General features: G+C 34.7%; 1 protein-coding gene across 9 annotated transcripts in view; it reads left to right on the forward strand.

Moving 5' to 3' along the window:
* The first annotated feature begins 224 nt into the window (after positions 1-224).
* The window catches only part of LOC143230604 (solute carrier family 2, facilitated glucose transporter member 1-like), a 71,850-nt gene continuing 52,419 nt past the window's right edge, over positions 225-19,655 (forward strand). For 3 of the 9 annotated variants that reach the window (XR_013016543.1, XR_013016544.1, XM_076464449.1), the window contains exons 1-2: positions 11,175-11,338; positions 13,531-13,635. Coding sequence is in view for 4 of the 9 variants with exons in the window: in XM_076464449.1 (XP_076320564.1) it covers positions 11,231-11,338; positions 13,531-13,635 (213 nt within the window). In the remaining 5 variants the exon portion in view is untranslated. Of the gene's footprint in view, positions 321-4,714; positions 5,243-11,174; positions 11,339-13,530; positions 13,636-19,655 lie in introns of those variants that run through there. The other 6 variants (XR_013016545.1, XR_013016546.1, XM_076464448.1 and 3 more) reach the window with 5 other exon arrangements.

The following is a 19,655-nucleotide window of genomic DNA, read 5'->3' on the forward strand; positions in this document are numbered from 1 at the left end:
TTTAGACTATAATATTGGGTTTCGTTTGTAAGTCTAGGTTTCATCTGTAAGCCCTGCAACGAAAATAAATGAGTGGCAAGTTTTACGAATTTCTTTCATTTTTTTTACTTCTTTTAAAAATATATAAACAGGGCAGTTGAAAGTGTGTCAATATTAAGATTTTCTTTCGTAGAAACATGAAATTATTTATTTGTTCGAGTGGCCCACATTCAACGTACTCGGTTGACTTAGCCAGATACGCTATCCCCACCATAGTTTAGGCCTAGCTCTCTCAAAATATGATGTCAGAGTTTAATTCATATCGACATAATATCAAAATGGTATGTTTTAAAATCTTACTTTTATTTCTGTTTTCCTCCACGACATTTCTTAGACAATATTTCTCTTCCATAACCACACAATATAATAGAAAATTTGACCCATGATAAATAGTAAATATATTTATATTTTAACGTGTCTGTGTTTCAACTTAATTTATACACAGCTTAAGTAAACCTACTTTCAGATCTTGTGGAAGCTAAATATTTTGTTTGAAACGTTTTATTAATTTGATTTATTTTTCACATTAATTATTTAAATTATGCCCAAAGTTACCAGGTCATTTCTTATGTAACGACTAACATGTCGGCTCGTTGCCAAGAAACGTAGACGGTAACACTGACTCAGCACGTGCACAAATATTTAATTACGCATATGACTACAGCTGTTGTTTTTCAGGGCAATTAAATTTGCCACATAGAACAATACATGTAAAAGTCCTATTTGACATAAAGTGTCAATGCATTTTTGTAAGATTCACTATTTCGTACATGTTATATTGAACAAACTTTTAATAATTCATTTTTTATTTTTTGCAAATGCTAAATTTCTATGTGAAGCCAATGTAATGATTTTAAAAGTACAAACAGAATTCCATAAAATAAAAGCCTGATTGACACTTTTGAGTTGAACAAGCACGGCATGACCAGGTGGTTAAGGCACTCTACTCGTAATCCGAGAGTCGTAGGTTTCAATCCCCGTCACAGCAAACATGCTCGTCCTTTCAGCTGTGGGGGCTTTATAAAGTGACGGTCAATCCCACTCTTCGTTGGTAAAAGGATAGCCCAAGAGTTGGCGGTGGGTAGTGATGACTAGCTGCCTTCCCTCAAGACTTACACCTCTACATTAGGGAAGGCTATCGCAGATAGCGCTCGTGTAGCTCTGCGCAAAATTAGAAGAAAAAAAAAACCAACGAAAACTCGAGTAGAACATCGAAAAACAAAAGCTTTTAGAAGTCAGCTACCTTCGAGACAATCTGTTCTGCAATAGCACCCCCCTCAATCCTTGGACTACTCTAATATTGTATCTGAAAACTTAAAATAATCTCTCTTATCCTGTTTTAGAGAAAACAATACAGAATTAATTAATCAGCAATAGGAGCCAGTAACAAAATTGTGAACGTGGGATACCTCGTGTAATTAATAGCAGTGTAGGACAATAAATTGTTTGTTTACTTTTTTGTTTATTTTGTTGTATTTCGCATAATAACCACCAGAGGGCTATCTGCTCTAACCGTCCCTAATTTCGAAGTAATAAACTAGGATGAAGATAGCTACTCAACACCCTCCTCCACCAACACATGGGCTACGTTTTGACAATGAACAGTGGGATTGATTGGAATATTATAACTTCCCCATAATTTAAATGGCGAGCATGTTCGGTGACTGTTTCGATCCCGTGGCCCACAGATTGTTTGGTTAAAACTGATAATCCGACTGATTCAGAATTTTTTATCTTGAAGTTAAAATAATTGATATAGCAGTATTCGGATGACCTTTTTCGCTTGAACTAACAGAAGACTGCGCTTCTAACAGTTTCGGTCTAGTGTAAGCACAAAGTACTCCGTAGTTCGACTGTTTTATAAAACTGAACTGATGTAACATGAGAACAAATTATACCTTTTCGAACGTCTGTGTACTTAATATGAACACGTGCAAAATTAGTTAAATTATATATATATATTATTAAAGTATGACCAAACGGTGAGACCTCATGACTGAAGCTACGTTCTGGAAGAGCGAAGCTGAGTTTTGATTTACAAGACTTATATTATTTTTTAATATGAGTTTGTCATCGAATTCTTAATTACGTGTGGCTGTTTGATTATTGCTGTGGGATTTCTTACTATATATACCAAGGATGAGAAACTGAATAGATTGTTTTTGTTTTTTTTAATTTCGCGCAAAGCTACACGAAGGCTATCTGCGCTAGCCGTCCCTAATTTAGGAGTGTAAAACTAGAGGGAAGGCAGCTATTCATCACCACCCACCGCCAACTCTTGGGCTACTTTTTTACCAACGAATAGTGGGATTAACCATAACATTATATGCCCCCACAGCTGGGAGGGCGAGCATGTTTAGCGTGACGCGGGCGCGAACCCGCGACCCTCAGATTACGAATCGCACGCCTTACGCTCTTGGCCATGCCAGGCTTATTAACCAACAAATACTGTAGTACATAGTACAAACAGTATCAAAGTGAATTGATTGAAACAACTAATTCGTCCTCGAAATTGCTATTTTGATATATTGCTGTTTTCTACAAACCGATCTTACTGCCTTATTATTTAGTATTAATTATTCAATTATTTTTCTACGCCACCTATTTGCAAAAAGAAACAGATACTTCCCCACCCATATTCAAATCACGGTCATTTGAAGGTAAAATTAACAGCGGTAATATGCATGGTTAATTGTGACGTTGTCAGTGTATTTACTACGAAAACGAGTTTATAGAGGCCTTTAACAGAAAGTATTAACAAAATTTATGTTATCCGAGCAATTAATAAAAACTTCTAATAACCTAAGTGTACCATTTACTATCGCCTCCATTATATTCTGTTTATGATAAAGTTTCTCAACGTTCAGAAAGAAAAACGTTTTAATTTGATATATTTTCTGTAGGTTTCTTATATCATTCAGCTTTAACTGATTGTGAGTCGAGGGCAGTAACTGTTAGGCCCGGCATGGCCAAGTGTGTTAAGGCGTGCGACTCGTAATTTGAGGGTCGCGAGTTCGCATCCCCGTCACGCCAAACATGCTCGCCCTTTCAGCGGTGGAAGCGTTATAATGTGATGGTCAATCCTACTATTCGTTGGCAAAAGAGTAGCTCAAGAGTTGACGGTGGGTGGTGATGATTAGCTGCCTTCCCTATAGTCTTACACTGCTAAATTAGGGACAGCGAGCGCAGATAGCTCTCGTATACCTTTGTGCGAAATTCAAAAACAAACAAAACCTGCTTGTAGCTTTAAATGCAATATATTTTACTCTCACCTATCGATGAAATTACGAACTTTCAGTATGTCATAAATAATTGCCTACTCTATAGATCTGAGAAGTTACTAAGTGATAGGAAAGATATATTTTGAGATATTAAGCTCAGATGCAACTCGGATGTTAAATAGTATCTTTGGAGGGTGCGATCTCCTAAAACTTGGATGTAACACTAGTGGGTAAAGTGGATGATGAATATTTAAGTGTAATGTAAGATTCCTTTGAATGATTTACATTTCTTAGTTGTCATGATATAAATTAATTTAGATGAACCATTTTTAGAGTAAAACTGAGGAGGTAAAACACGTATACACTCATATACTGTTTTTATTTATTTTTTAAGATAAAATTACATAGGAATTAAATATGGACAACATTACTAAATAACGTTATAGACCATAGTTAAAACTAAGGTAACCAATAAAGAAAAAATGGAGATTGAAGTTACTTACTGTAAATTATGATTCAACAGTAATAACAGTACCATTCATTTGTTAACACTTTTCATCAGTGTATTCATGTCACACCATAAGTATCACAGTTGTTACATATCATGAAAGAGATTCTCTGTCGACTCTATTCCATGCCAACAGCTGTATATTTGTTCAGTTATTTCATTATTAATTTATTTACAGTATTCAGAGAATCTTTGTTGATATCTTATTTCTTGAAAAAGTCCATTATATGTTAGAAATACAAAGGTGGCTAGTTAAGACGTACACCATTACATCGATTCGTTACATGAAAATTTCATGAAGCCATTTGTTTATTCAACAAATGAACATATTTAAACTTAACACCAACACAGATTTGTATAAGAATAAAGGTGGGTGTATCCTCTTTCAATTGTCTTTTATTTCTTTAACTTGTGATCCTAAAAGACTCGACTTATCGTCAACGTAATCATTTTTTGTGTTTGTTTTGTTTTCAATTTCCCGCAAAGCTACTCAAGGGCTATCTGCGCTAGCCGTTCCTAATTTACCAGTGTAAGACTAGATAGAGGGAAGACAGCTAGTCATCACCACCCACCGCCATCTCTTAGGCTACTCTTTTATCAACGAATAGTGAGATTGACCGTCACATTATAACGCCCCCACGGTTTCAAGGGCAAGCATGTTTGGCGTGACAGGAATTCAAACCCGCAACCCTCAGATTACAAGTCGAACGCCTTAACTCATTCTTTGTGAATTGTTCTTACGTCTGTATAAATGAATCCACTGCTCTGCCTTTTTATGTCTTTTTCCTTAAGAAACCAAAAGTAACAGATCTCTCTTTTCACCTATATTTTTCTTATTATTGAAACACCGATACACAGCACAATTACTTGATATATTTGCTATTTCTTTTGTCTTCTTAGAAAACAACTCATAACTAAAGTTTCTTTCTCTGCAACATTTTTATAGTTGTCACATGACACAAACCAGGCCATGATATAAAAAGGGAAATTTTGTGGAGTGAGCCAAGTAGGCCTAACTGAGGGACGCATTTGATGTTACTGAGCTCCACCCATACCCGACGGACTGTGAAACGCTGCGCACCGGGCTATTTATAGTCCATTTAGCACTCATCTTCCGTGAACAAAGCTAGATAGAAATAGTTAACATTACTTAGTCCATCTGTATCGCATCATATTTTGTCTAATCACTATTTTTACGTTTCTCTACCCTTTTCAAATATGGGGCTTTACAAAACTAACGAAATGTATTCATAGTTAACAATCTCTAGTTCGTGCGAACACGCAAAAGCAACTTGATATGAACTGGTTGCACCCCGGTTTTGGAACACCCTTGTGCTACTAATCTAATACATCTGGAGAGACACCATGAAGAAGAGTTTGAATATCTAAAAAGACGATACAAAGCTTCAAAATACCACTCCCACAAGATGAGAACTCAAGATCACAGCGACACCAAGTGTTACCATCCATATATGTAAGTAAAGATTTATAAAGTATCTTACATTTACAAGCATTGTGTTTACTGTGCGTAATTCCAGCATAAACTTTGCAAGCAAAACGAACTGTGTGTCATTAACCCTGATAATGAAGAATGGATTTTTTATGTCAAACAAATTTACATAGTCGTACACTTGACATAACTTCACAGAAAGCTAAATGTACGTTCACGAAATTCTCAATATGTAATGGTTGAGTAGGAAGCTATTCTCAACTCCTACGTTGCAACTTCCTGTTTTTGATCTAGAACTCACATATTTGTCGTTTAAATATACTTTTACAAGTATAAGACACAATGATATATAGATGGTCTGACTTCTTGAAGGTGTAATAGTCTAGAAGTAAAGAAATACCAGTGTTGTCCCTCTTTCAATTTGGATATTTTTTCTGAGTGACATATTCCTCTGACAAGTTGACAGCATAATTACCTTTGATGTTTATAAAAAAAACACAAACTGTAATATGTATATATTACCGAGATTAAATTAACTTTCATACAAGTTAGTGTATTATTATTGTTATTCTTCTGTTGTTATAAGATTTATGAAAATTTGGTAAAGTTTACTGTAGCAACAGAAATAAGTCATATCACACCTTCTCCTTAAGTTACAGTTACCTAAGTTTTTATATTAAAGAATAAAAGGTGATAAGCGAAGAAGAGAAGTTTTGACAATAATTTTCTGATTGTCGTTCAAAATATTTTGATGGTAAATAGGTGTGTAATGCTGAATGTATTGATACTAATAGGTGTGTAATGCTGAATGTATTGATACTAATAGGTGTGTAATGCTGAATGTATTGATACTAATAGGTGTGTAATGCTGAATGTATTGATACTAATAGGTGTGTAATGCTGAATGTATTGATACTAATAGGTGTGTAATGCTGAATGTATTGATACTAATAGGTGTAATGCTGAATGTATTGATACTAATAGGTGTGTAATGCTGAATGTATTGATACTAATAGGTGTGTAATGCTGAATGTATTGATACTAATAGGTGTGTAATGCTGAATGTATTGATACTAATAGGTGTGTAATGCTGAATGTATTGATACTAATAGGTGTGTAATGCTGAATGTATTGATACCAATAGGTGTGTAATGCCGAATGTATTGATACCAATAGGTGTGTAATGCCGAATGTATTGATACTAATAGGTGTGTAATGCTGAATGTATTGATACCAATAGGTGTGTAATGCTGAATGTATTGATACTAATAGGTGTGTAATGCTGAATGTATTGATACTAATAGGTGTGTAATGCTGAATGTATTGATACTAATAGGTGTGTAATGCTGAATGTATTGAATAGGTGTGTAATGCTGAATGTATTGATACTAATAGGTGTGTAATGCTGAATGTATTGATACTAATAGGTGTGTAATGCTGAATGTATTGATACTAATAGGTGTGTAATGCTGAATGTATTGATACTAATAGGTGTGTAATGCTGAATGTATTGATACTAATAGGTGTGTAATGCTGAATGTATTGAATAGGTGTGTAATGCTGAATGTATTGATACTAATAGGTGTGTAATGCTGAATGTATTGATACTAATAGGTGTGTAATGCTGAATGTATTGATACTACAGTGGTATTTCTACCGGTGAAAAAAAAAAGTCAGGGAATGATTGGTTGAAGACATAAGTATGTGTGTGTTTTTTTATAGTAAAGCCACATGGGCTCTCTACTGAGCCCACCGAGGGGAATCAAACCCCCTGATTTTAGCGTTGTAAATCCGGAGACATACCGCTGTACTAGCGGTGGACTAGATGAAAACATTCATTGGTAAAAATCGAGATAATATAAGCTTTCTCAGGTACATACCTACAAAAAACTCATTTTCAATATATTCTAAATATATGGAAACTTTCTTATGGAATGCATGATCCATCTGCATTCCTATAGTTATGACCAATGAAAGTGAACTTGTGCATGAATTAAACAAGAAAATTTTTAAAAAAATCATGTAGAAATGCAACTTTACGTGAGAGAAAGTAATCTTCCTGATAGCTTTCCCTCAAGTAAAAGTAATATTTATTCATTATTCTCTCACGTGATGTGATGAATAATTATCTCGCCCATTCCTACCCTGTTTCTTTACTATTACATAATTTCAATCCTACTTTCTGATTTTATACATTTTTTCTACACTTCTTAAAAATGACCCGTCATGGGCACAGAACATATAGCCTTTTGTGTAGCTTTTTCTTAACAAAAACAAGCTATTCAAATTATTAGAATCATTCAGTAAAAACAGTCACAGCATAAACTATAAATGAGATATATTTCAGTTTTTATTTTATGTTTATTTTTTCTGTGAGGTGGGTAGAGTACCGCATGTTAGTTACTGTAATCATACAGACTTGTAAGGCAAATGAACCCATGAAATTCCTTTTTTGAACTAACCTTTTATACACAACGATTATCGTAGCTGTTGTTTTCAGCTTCGCCATAAATGTATTTATTGTTTACAAGAATATATGTGATGGAAAAACTGACTTCAAATTTAAAGAGCAAACACATAAATATCGTGGAACGAAAACAAATGAACAATAATCGAAATTAAACAAGACATCTTTTAAAGATCTTCAACGTGTTGAAAAAAATCATATTTTATCAAGATAATATACGACACGATTCACATGAAGGAGAAATTAACTTCGAAATATCCATGGCATTCATTCCCCAACGGCCAGGCATGGCTAGGCCATCATGGCGTAATCAGAGTGTCGCAGGTTTGAATCCCCGTTACACCAAATATGCTTACCTTTTCAGCCGTGGGGGCGTTTAAATGTAACGGTTAATCCCACTACTCGTTGGTAAAAGAGTAGCCCAACACTTAGTGGTGGGTGGTGATGACAAGTTGTCTTCCCTCTAGTCTAACATCGCTAAATCAGGGGCAGCCCTCTTGTAGCTTTGCACAAAATTCAAAAACAGACCAAATTCCCCAACAACTGTCGGTTGAAGTGTATGTAGTCAGTTACAAAAAAAACATAGTTTTCTATAGCTAGTTATTCTTTTATCACGTTTACTGAATAGAAATACTAACAGTATTTTATTTCGATCGTTCAAGAAACAAACTACAACTCATGGAAGGATATGTCTCAAATAATGACAACTTTAGTTAGAGGCATAACCTCAAAATAATGGACATTTTTGTTTGAGTTAATATATCAGGCCATCCCATGCGTAATGTCCGACAACTTAATACAAAAAGTGCATCATAATTTCTGTCTTTGTAAAAGGCTTTAATGAATAAACTATGTAGTAGGACGTGTATAAAAATGTTCAGGCAAATAAAAGAAACTAACCCAACTCCACTTTTTCAGATCATTAATCAAATAAACCCTTATGAAGATGGATGTGTCTGAGGAGCACATTAGGCATATAATGCTTTATGAGTTTAAAAAAGGTAATAGTGCAGCAGAAACTACACGAAACATTCAAGGTGTTTATGGTACGGAGTCTCTCAATGAAAAAAAATGTCGAAGGTGGTTTCAAAAGTTCAGATCAGGTAACTACAGCATAAGTGATGTGTCATGTTCAGGTCGTCCTGTTGAATTTAATGATGATTTGCTGCTGGCTGCACTTGATGAAGATTGTGCTGTAACAGTTGAAGAACTAGCACAGAAGCTTAATTCAACCCATTCAACAGTTCATCGTCATCTGCAACAGCTTGGAAAGGTGTCAAAACTTGGAAAATGGATCCCCCATGATTTGACAGAATCCAACCTTAGAGCAAGAGTGGATATTTGCACTTTTCTGCACTCTTGTGATCGTAACTCACCTTCTTTAGACAGGTTAGTGACTGGAAATGAAAAATTGATATTTTATAAAAAATGTTAAGCGCGGCAGAAAATATTTCAGTGCAGGTAAACTGGCTAAAGCACAGCCCCAAAAGGAACTCCACCCTAAGAAAGTCTTATTAAGCGTTTGGTGGGATATGGTTGGTATGATACACTTTGAGTTGCTGCCACTAAATGTAACGATTACATCAGACGTAAATGTTGCACTGAAAGAAAAGAGTCTTGCTTCGATCAATCGTTAAGGTGTTGTGTTACACTACGATAATGCACTGCCCCATACAGCAAGAATAACATCTGCAAAGATTAAAGAGCTAGACTGGGAAAACTTCCATATCTTCCTTATTCTTTAGAATTAGCCCCATCTGATTATTATCTGTTCCGAAGTTTGCAGAACGATCTTGATGGAAATGAGCTTGGAACACATGAAGACGTCAAAACTACCCTCTCTACATTCTTTTCCTCCAAACTTCAAACATTTTATAGAAGTGACATTCAGAAGCTTGTGAATTTCAAACGCTTTTAATGTTATTTAATCAATAATCTATGAAATCCTTTCTCTTTTGTTGAACCTAAAATAGGACATTACTTAAAGCAACTGAAATAATAGCAACTTTGGTTAGTATTAAAACCTTCTAAGAGAGAAATTAAATACATCAGAAGATAAGTAACAGTCACTGACCATTTTGATACAGAAACTAACAACATACCACAAGATAACTAACTGTCACTGATTATTGTGATACAGAAACTAAAAACATATCAGAAGATAGCTAACTGTCACAAATTATTGTGCTACAGAAACTAACGACACACCAGAAGATAACTAACTGTCACTAATCATTGTGATACAGAAACTAACAACACACCAGAAGATAACCAACTCTCACTGAGCATTGTGATACAGAAACTAACAACATAACAGAAGATAAATAACTGTTACTGAGCATTGTGATACAGAAACTAACAACATACCAGAACATAACTAGCTGTCACTAATCATTGTGATATAGAAACTAACAACGCACCAGAAGATAACTAACTGTCACTGACTATTGTGATACAGTTTGTTTGTTTGTTTTTTTAATTTCGCGCAAAGCTATACGAAGGCTATCTGCGCTAGCGGTCCCTAATTTAGCAGTGTAAGACTAGAGGTAAGGCAGCTAGTCATTACCACCCAGCACCAACTCTTGGGCTACTCTTTTACTAACGAATAGTGGGATTGATCGTCACATTATAACGCCCTCACGGCTTTGTGATACAGAAACTAACGACACATCAGAAGCTAACTAACTGTCACTGACCACTGTGATACAGAAACTAACAACATAAAAGAAAATAACTAACTGTCACTGATCATTGTGATACAGAAACTAACAACATACCAGAACATAACTGTCTCTTATCGTTGTGATCACTGGTGATTATTAACACCCTCTGTTACAAACTACTTATTAAAATTTATTGTTGCATGAAATTGTCAACGTATTAGAGTAGTAATTAACACTCCTTGTAGTTTGTATTATATAAAACTTTTCGGTATGTCAAAAAAATAATACTGTCACATCTCGTATCAAGTAGAGAACAGTAAATTGTCAATGTGGCAGAACAATATAACCAGTTGTTACTTACTTATGATCATATAAAAACTGAAGTTTTTTTTTTTATTATAATGTATAAAAATCACGCACATATAAATAAATGTTCAGTGTTACTTAAACTTTAAGGTAGAAAAATGACGAGTAAATCAGAAAAATCATATTATTGTGGATTAGAAACTTTATTTTGTTTTCCAACATTATATTGTTCCTTATAGGGTCTAACACATAATTTATACAAGCATTAACTGATTCTGCAGTTTTATAAACAGCATCTACGTTTTAATAATCGAACTGAAAATTTATCTAACGTCAAGTTTTCATTTTAAATTCAAGGCGACTCAGATATCGTGATCTCACAGTGAGAAGATTTGTGCATGCGCATTTCTCATTAGGTTAATAATTCTGCAATCTTATTAGCTTTGAAGAACTAACGTCATCTCCAAACAGCAAGTCATTAGAAAGATAAAAAATCCAGGTTTGCAATATACTCACAAAGGTTTCTGGGAAGTTGAGGCGCCCTCTAAACACTGGCCATCAAACAACTCATTTGTGATGGCGGCTTGTGATAAACACGCAGTATTTATGATATCTGTAGATATTAGCCCTAATGAAGACAATTTAAAACTGGTTGAACCATGTCCAGAGGTACCAAACCTAAAGGTAAGATGTTTGTAGTTGTTATCTTTTGTATAGTCTACGTTCTGTCATAATAATCAGTTTGTATGCTGTGGCAAATATAAACCCTGTATAGCGATTTTTTCCTCAGTACTTTGCCGTTTTCATCAACAGAAAAATCTCGTGCCTTTTTTAAAATTTATTAAAATCAGTAATCAAGTGCTACGTACGTTTACAAACCAAAGGTAACTTTTACTATAAATATGTTTTTCTCGCACATATTAAGGTTTATCTGTGCAACAAACGTATACACTTCGCATTCATTTAACAAGTAATGTGTTCCCGATAAGCTTCGGTATAGCGACCATTAAGGCCACATAAAAATAAAATAGAAAATGTTTTTATGTGTTGCTCGTATAGAGTTTTAGTTAAGCATTTTTTTGTAAAGAAATTATGACCATATTTTTATCGATAAAGTCACGTTTTGCATTCGATCTATCATATTTAATGAATTCATAATTATGCTTCAATTATAATGAACCATATCGTTTTCGATAAATTTTGAATTTAATAAGAGCGTTTCAATAAATATTGTACTTTCTCTGTAATTTATGCTAGAAATTAATATCCATATTGAAATAATTTTATTTCCTATATGTTTGTTTTTCTGTTAAGCGCAAAGCTATACAATGGGGTATCTGTGTTGTGCCTGTCATGAGTATCAAAACCTAGTTTTTAGTGTTGTAATTGCATAGCCCTGCCTCTGAGCCAATCGTAGGCGTGTTCGATATGCAGACGAACAAAAGTAAATTCTTGCCATTTTTTCTTTTTCTGTTTCACTTTTTAATCTTAACACAAGATAACATTATTTTATCGAAGACGTTGGTTTCAAAGTAACGATTTGTATTTATCAAGATGATACGTACTGCAGGACAAAACAAAAATTACAACTTCTTCGTTTTTATATATTCTCTTCTGTTCCTGAATTAGACTGTTTGTTTGTTTTTAAATTCGTGCAAAGCAACACGAAAGCTATCTGCGTTAGCTGTCCACGATTGAGACTAGAGGGAAGGAACGGAAGCCCACCTACTGCCAACTCTTGGACCACTCTTTTCACAACAAATGAGATTGACCGTAACATTATAACGCCCCCACGGCTGAAATAACGAGCACGTTCAGTGTGACGTGGATTCGAGCCCCTAACCCTCAGATTACGAGTCGAATACCATAACCACCTGGTCTCCGAATTAAAAATACAAATAATTACAAAACTTTGCATTAGTAATGCACAAAAAATTAAATATATGTATATATTATTTCAAGGTTATTATTTTACTTCGATGGTTGCAGTAAATCAAAATTCAATGAGCATGGAACTTATTGTGAAATATCTCGATTAGGAAACCCACAACAACGCTCCCTAATGATGGCAATTTGTTATTTTTTGGAAGGGTGATCTATTTGTACAGACCATTCCTGTAGCAACCACGTGATCTGGAACAATAATTGTTATTTTCCATAATGAAAAAAAAAGTTCCGAGAATCAGTGTTAGCAGGGCTTGTTTGTTTTTTTTGTTGGAACGATGGAAAAACTGAAACTGTATCTCATCCGCTGCATGTATAATTTATACTATAAAATATATGTTAAAAGATATTCTTTACCGACATTATGTTGACGTAATTGAAGCAGTGTTTTATATATGTACTGCAATCTAGTAAGGTCGTAAGGCAGTTAATTCATATTACGTTATTCGACTATAGTTTTGAATTCTGTACTAACTTTCTCTTATAAAATAACAACACTCAGTTGTGATAATTTATTATAAACAAAGTGCATGTTTACTATTTCCATTGCAATCATATACGTATTAATTCCCTCCCGTGGCATTGTTATATATCTGCGGAAACCAGTTTTCGATACTCGTAGTATAGAAACTATTGTTTAGCTTCGAGCTTAACTTCAAACAACCAACCTTGAAATCCGCCCTAGTGTTAGGTTTTAAAATAGAAACTGGCGACGTCAGCAGTAAATACGCCTTACATAAAGATACACCTCACAGTTGTAGAGAGGTTTTAACATTTATTATTATTACTAAACATGCGTCAAAACTTCAGTTACGCATTCGATCAGAAGCTTTTATTTGTTTCAAGATAAAACTGAACTTGTCATATCTCATTCATGATTTATCTTGTTTTCCCCTATTTTTCTTACTTAATTAAATTTTATTTCTAAATAGCATCAAAGAATTACAAGAAAATTGTTGATGGTAGCAATTGTTGGATTTCTCGGAAACAGTCTTCCAGCAGGATATAACATTGGTGTACTAAACACACCTGAAGAAGTAAGTTATGTATAACAGTTCATTTAACACACCTGAAGCAGTAAGTTGTGTATAACAGTTCATTAAACACACCTCAAGCAGAAAGTTATGTGTAAACGTTCACTAAACACACCTCAAGCAGTAAGCTAAGTATCAGAGTTCATTAAACATACCTAAATCAGTAAGCTGTTTATAACTTTACAAAACGCACCTGAAGAAATAAGCTGTGTACACTGAACACACTTGAAGCAGTAAGTTGTGTATCACTTCACAAAACACACTTTAAGCACTAAATTGTGTGAACTTCTTTAAACACACCTGAATCTGTAAGTTATGTGTTACTTCACTAAATACAAATAAAGCAGCGAGTTGTGTGTAACTTCAGTAAACACAGCAGAAGCAGTAATCTGTGTATAACTTCACTAAACACATCTGAAACAGTAAATTATGTACAACTTCACGAAACACACCTTAAGCAGTAAGTTGTAACTTCACTAAACACACATGAAGCCGTAAGTTGCATATATCTTCCCTAAACACACTTGAAGCAGTAAGTTGTGTATCACTATACTAAAAACACCTGAAACAGTAAGCTGTGTATAGCAGTTCACAAAACACATCTAAAGCAGTAAGCTTTGAATAACTTCACTAAACGCACCTGAAGCAATAAGCTGTGTATAACTTCACTGAACATACCTGAAGCAGTAAGTTGTGTGTAACTTCACTAAATACACATGAAGCAGTATATTGCATAAAATTGCACTAAACACACCTAAACCAGTGAGTTATGTGTAACTTCACTTAACACATCTAAAGCAATGAGTTGTATGTAACTTCAGTAAACACACCAGAAGCAGTCAGCTATGTTTCACACACAACTAAGCAGTAAGTTGTGTGTAACTTTAATAAACACACTTGAAGGAGAAAGTTTTGCCTAACTTCACTAAACACACCTGAAATAGTATACTGTGTATAACTTCACTCATCACGCCTGAAACAGTAAGTTATGTACAACCTCACTAAACACAAGTGAAGCAGTATGCTGTGTACAACAGTTCACTAAACACATATAAAGCAGTAAGCTTTGGATAATTTCACTAAATATACCTGAAGTGGCAAGCTCTGTATAACTTCACTAAACACACCAGAAGCAGTAAGTTGTAACTTCACTTAACACACCTGAAACTGTACATTGTGTATTACTCCCATAAACACATCTAAAGCACTAACTTGTGTGTAGCTTCAGTAAACACACTTAAAGCACTAAGTTGTGTGAACTTCTTTAAACATGCCTGAAGCTGTACGTTATGTGTAACTTCACTAAATACAAATAAAGCAGCGAGTTGTGTGTAACTTCAGTAAACACAGCAGAAGCAGTAATCTGTGTTTAACTTCACTTAACACACCTGAAGCAGTAAGTTATGTACAAATTTACTAAACACATACGAAGCAGTAAGATAAGTACAGCCTCAGTAAACACATCTGAAATAGTAAGATATGTACAACTTCACTAAACACACGTGAAGCAGTAAGTTGTGTGTAACCTCACTAATCACGTATAATACAGAAACTGTGTATGACTTCACTAAACACACCTAAATCAGTAAGTTGTATATAGCTTCAGTAAACACACCTAAAGCAGTAAGTTATGTGTAACTCCACTAAACACATGTGAAGCAATAACTTGTGTGTAACTTCATTAAACACACCAGAAGCAATAAGTTGTAACTTCACTAAACACATCTGAAGCAGTAAGTTGTATATAACATCACGAAATGCACCTGAAGCAGTAAGTTATATCTTCACTAAACACATTTGAAGCAGTAAGATGTAACTTAAGTAAACACACCAAAAGCAATAAGTTGTTTGTACTCTACTGAACACACCTGTAGCAGTAAGATGTGTATAACTCCACTAAACACACCAGAAGCAGTAAGTTGTGTATAACTTCACTAAATACACATGAAGCAGTATATTGCATAAAATTCCACTAAACACACCTCAGCAGTGAGTTATGTGTAACTTCACTTAACACATCTAAAGCAGTAAGTTGTGTGTAACTTCAGTAAACACACCAGAAGCAGTAAGCTATGTTTAACACACACCTAAGCAGTAAGTTGTGTGTAACTTCACTAAATACAAAATACACCTCAAGCACAAAGTTTTGCCTAACTTCACTAAATACACCTGAAATAGTATGCTGTGTATAACTTCACTCATCACACCTGAAGCAGTAAGTTTTGTATAACGTTACTAAACACACCTAAAGCAGTAAGGTACATGTAACTTCACTAAATACACCTTAAGGAGTAAGTTGTGTGTAACTTCAGTCAACACACCACAAGCAGTAAGGTACATGTAACTTCACTAAATACACCTTAAGGAGTAAGTTGTGTGTAACTTCAGTCAACACACCACAAGCAGTAAGTTTTAACTTCAATAAACACATCTGAAGCAGTAGTTTACGTACAACTTCACTAAAGATATCTGAGCAATAAGTTGTATATAACATCACTAAATGCACCTGAAGCAGTAAGTTTTAACTTCAATAAACACATCTGAAGCAGTAAGTTACGTACAACTTCACTGAAGATATCTGAGCAGTAAGTTGTATATAACTTCACTAAACACACCTAAAGCAGTAAGTTGTGTGTAACTCCACTAAATACACCTAAAGCAGTAAATTACGTATAACCTCACTAAATACACCTTAAGGAGTAGGTTGTGTGAAACTTCACTAAATACATCTGATGCAGTAAGTTGTATATAACATCATTAAATGCACCTGAAGGAGTAAGTTATGTATATCTTCACTAAACACACCGGAAGCAGTAAGGTGTATCTTCAGTAAACACACCAGAAGCAGTAAGTTGTGTGAAACTTTACTAAACACACCTGAAACAGTAAGTTGTGTGTAACTTCACTAAATACACATGAAGCAGTATATTACATAAAATTGCACTAAAGACACCTAAGCAGTGAGCTATGTGTAACTTCACTAAACACACCTAAAGTAGTAAGTTATGTGTAACTCCACTAAATACACCTAAAGCAGTAAATTACGTATAACCTCACTAAATACACCTTAAGGAGTAAGTTGTGTGAAACTTCACTAAATACATCTAATGCAGTAAGTTGTGTGTTACTTCAGTCAACACACCAGAAGCAGTAAGTTGTATCTTCACTAAACACACATGAAGCCGTAAGTTGCATATATCTTCCCTAAACACACTTGAAGCAGTAAGTTGTGTATAACATCACTAAAAACACCTGAAACAGTAAGCTATGTATAGCAGTTCACAAAACACATCTAAAGCAGTAAGCTTTAAATAACTTCACTAAACGCACCTGAAGCAATAAGCTGTGTATAACTTCACTGAACATACCTGAAGCAGTAAGTTGTGTGTTACTTCAGTCAACACACCAGAAGCAGTAAGTTGTGTGTAACTTCACTAAATATATATGAAGCAGTATATTGCATGAAATTGCACTAAACACACCTAAACCAGTGAGTTATGTGTAACTTCACTTAACACATCTAAAGCAGTGAGTTGTATGTAACTTCAGTAAACACACCAGAAGCAGTCAGCTATGTTTCACACACAACTAAGCAGTAAGTTGTGTGTAACTTTAATAAACACACTTGAAGGAGAAAGTTTTGCCTAACTTCACTAAACACACCTAAACCAGTGAGTTATGTGTAACTTCACTCATCACACCTGAAGCAGTAAGTTGTGTATAACGTCACTAAACACACCTGAAACAGTAAGTTATGTACAACCTCACTAAACACAAGTGAAGCAGTATGCTGTGTACAACAGTTCACTAAACACATATAAAGCAGTAAGCTTTGGATAATTTCACTAAATATACCTGAAGTGGCAAGCTTTGTATAACTTCACTAAACACACCAGAAGCAGTAAGTTATGTATAACTTTACTAAACACACCAGCATCAGTAAGCTTTGTGTAACTTCACTAAACACCACTGCAGCAGTAAGTTGTAACTTCACTTAACACACCTGAAACTGTTCATTGTGTATTACTCTCATAAACACACGTGAAGCAGAAAATTGTGTGTAACTTCGCTTATCACATATTATACAGAAGCTGTGTATAACTTCACTAAACACACCTAAAGCAGTAAGTTGTGTGTTACTTCAGTCAACACACCAGAAGCAGTACGTTGTGTGTAACTTCACTAAACACATCTGAAGCAGTAAGTTGTGTGCTACTTCAGTCAACACACCAGAAGCAGTACGTTGTGTGTAACTTCATTAAACACACCAGAAGCAGTAAGTTGTAACTTCAAGAAACACATCTGAATCAGTAAGTTACGTACAACTTCACTAAAGATATCTGAGCAGTAAGTTGTATATAACATCACGAAATGCACCTGAAGCAGTAAGTTCTGTATATCTTTACTAAACACATTTGAAGCAGTAAGATGTATCTTCACTAAACACACCAGAAACAGTAAGTTGTGTGTAACTTCACTAAATACACATGAAACAGTATATTACATAAAATTGCACTAAAGACACCTAAGCAGTGAGCTATGTGTAACTTCACTAAACACACCTAAAGCAGTAAGTTATGTGTAACTCAACTAAATACACCTAAAGCAGTAAATTACGTATAACCTCACTAAATACACCTTAAGGAGTAAGTTGTGTGAAACTTCACTAAATACATCTAATGCAGTAAGTTGTGTGTTACTTCAGTCAACACACCAGAAGCAGTAAGTTGTATCTTCACTAAACACACATGAAGCCGTAAGTTGCATATATCTTCCCTAAACACACTTGAAGCAGTAAGTTGTGTATAACATCACTAAATGCACCTGAAGCAGTAAGTTATGTATATCTTCACTAAACACATTTGAAGCAGTAAGATGTAACTTCAGTAAACACACCAGAAGCAGTAAGTTGTGTGTAACTTCACTAAACGCACCTGAAGCAGTAAGTTGTAACTTCAAGAAACACATCTGAAGCAGTAAGTTACGTACAACTTCACTAAAGATATCTGAGCAGTAAGTTGTATATAACATCACGAAATGCACCTGAAGCAGTAAGTTCTGTATATCTTCACTAAACACATATGAAGCAGTAAGATGTATCTTCACTAAACACACCAGAAACAGTAACTTATGTATAACTTCACTAAACACACCTAAAGCAGTAAGTTATGTGTAACTCCACTAAATACACCAAAAGCAGTAAATTACGTATAACCTCACTAAATACACCTTAAGGAGTAAGTTGTGTGAAACTTCAATCAACACGCCAGAAGCAGTAAGTTGTGTGTTACTTCAGTCAACACACCAGAAGCAGTAAGTTGTAACTTCAATAAACACATCTGAAGCAGTAAGTTATGTACAACTTCACTAAAGATATCTGAGCAGTAAGTTGTATGTAACATCACTAAATGCACCTGAAGCAGTAAGTTATGTATATCTTCACTAAACACATTTGAAGCAGTAAGATGTAACTTCAGTAAACACACCAGAAGCAGTAAGTTGTGTGTAACTTTACTAAACACACCTGAAACAGTAAGTTGTGTGTAACTTCACTAAATACACATGAAGCAGTATATTGCATAAAATTGCACTAAAGACACCTAAGCAGTGAGCTATGTGTAACTTCACTAAACACATCTAAAGCAGAGAGTTGTAACTTTTGTAAACACATTTGAATTAGTAGGTTGTATATAACTTCACTAAACACACCTAAAGCAGTAAGTTATGTGTAACTCCACTAAATACATCTAAAGCAGTAGATTACGTATAACCTCACTAAATACACCTTAAGGAGTAAGTTGTGTGAAACTTTACTAAATACACCTGATGCAGTAAGTTGTAACTTCAGTCAAGATACTTGAAACATTAAGTTGCATATAACAGTTCACTAAACACACCTGAAGCAGTAAGTCGTGTGTAAATTCACTAAATACAGCAGAAGTAGTAAGCTGTTTATAACACTTCACTAACACACCTGAAGCAGTAACGTATGTATAAATTCACTAAACACAACAGAAGCGGTA

Source organism: Tachypleus tridentatus, chromosome 10 (genome assembly GCF_004210375.1).
Source record: "Tachypleus tridentatus isolate NWPU-2018 chromosome 10, ASM421037v1, whole genome shotgun sequence".
In the NCBI taxonomy this organism is placed as follows: domain Eukaryota; kingdom Metazoa; phylum Arthropoda; class Merostomata; order Xiphosura; family Limulidae; genus Tachypleus; species Tachypleus tridentatus.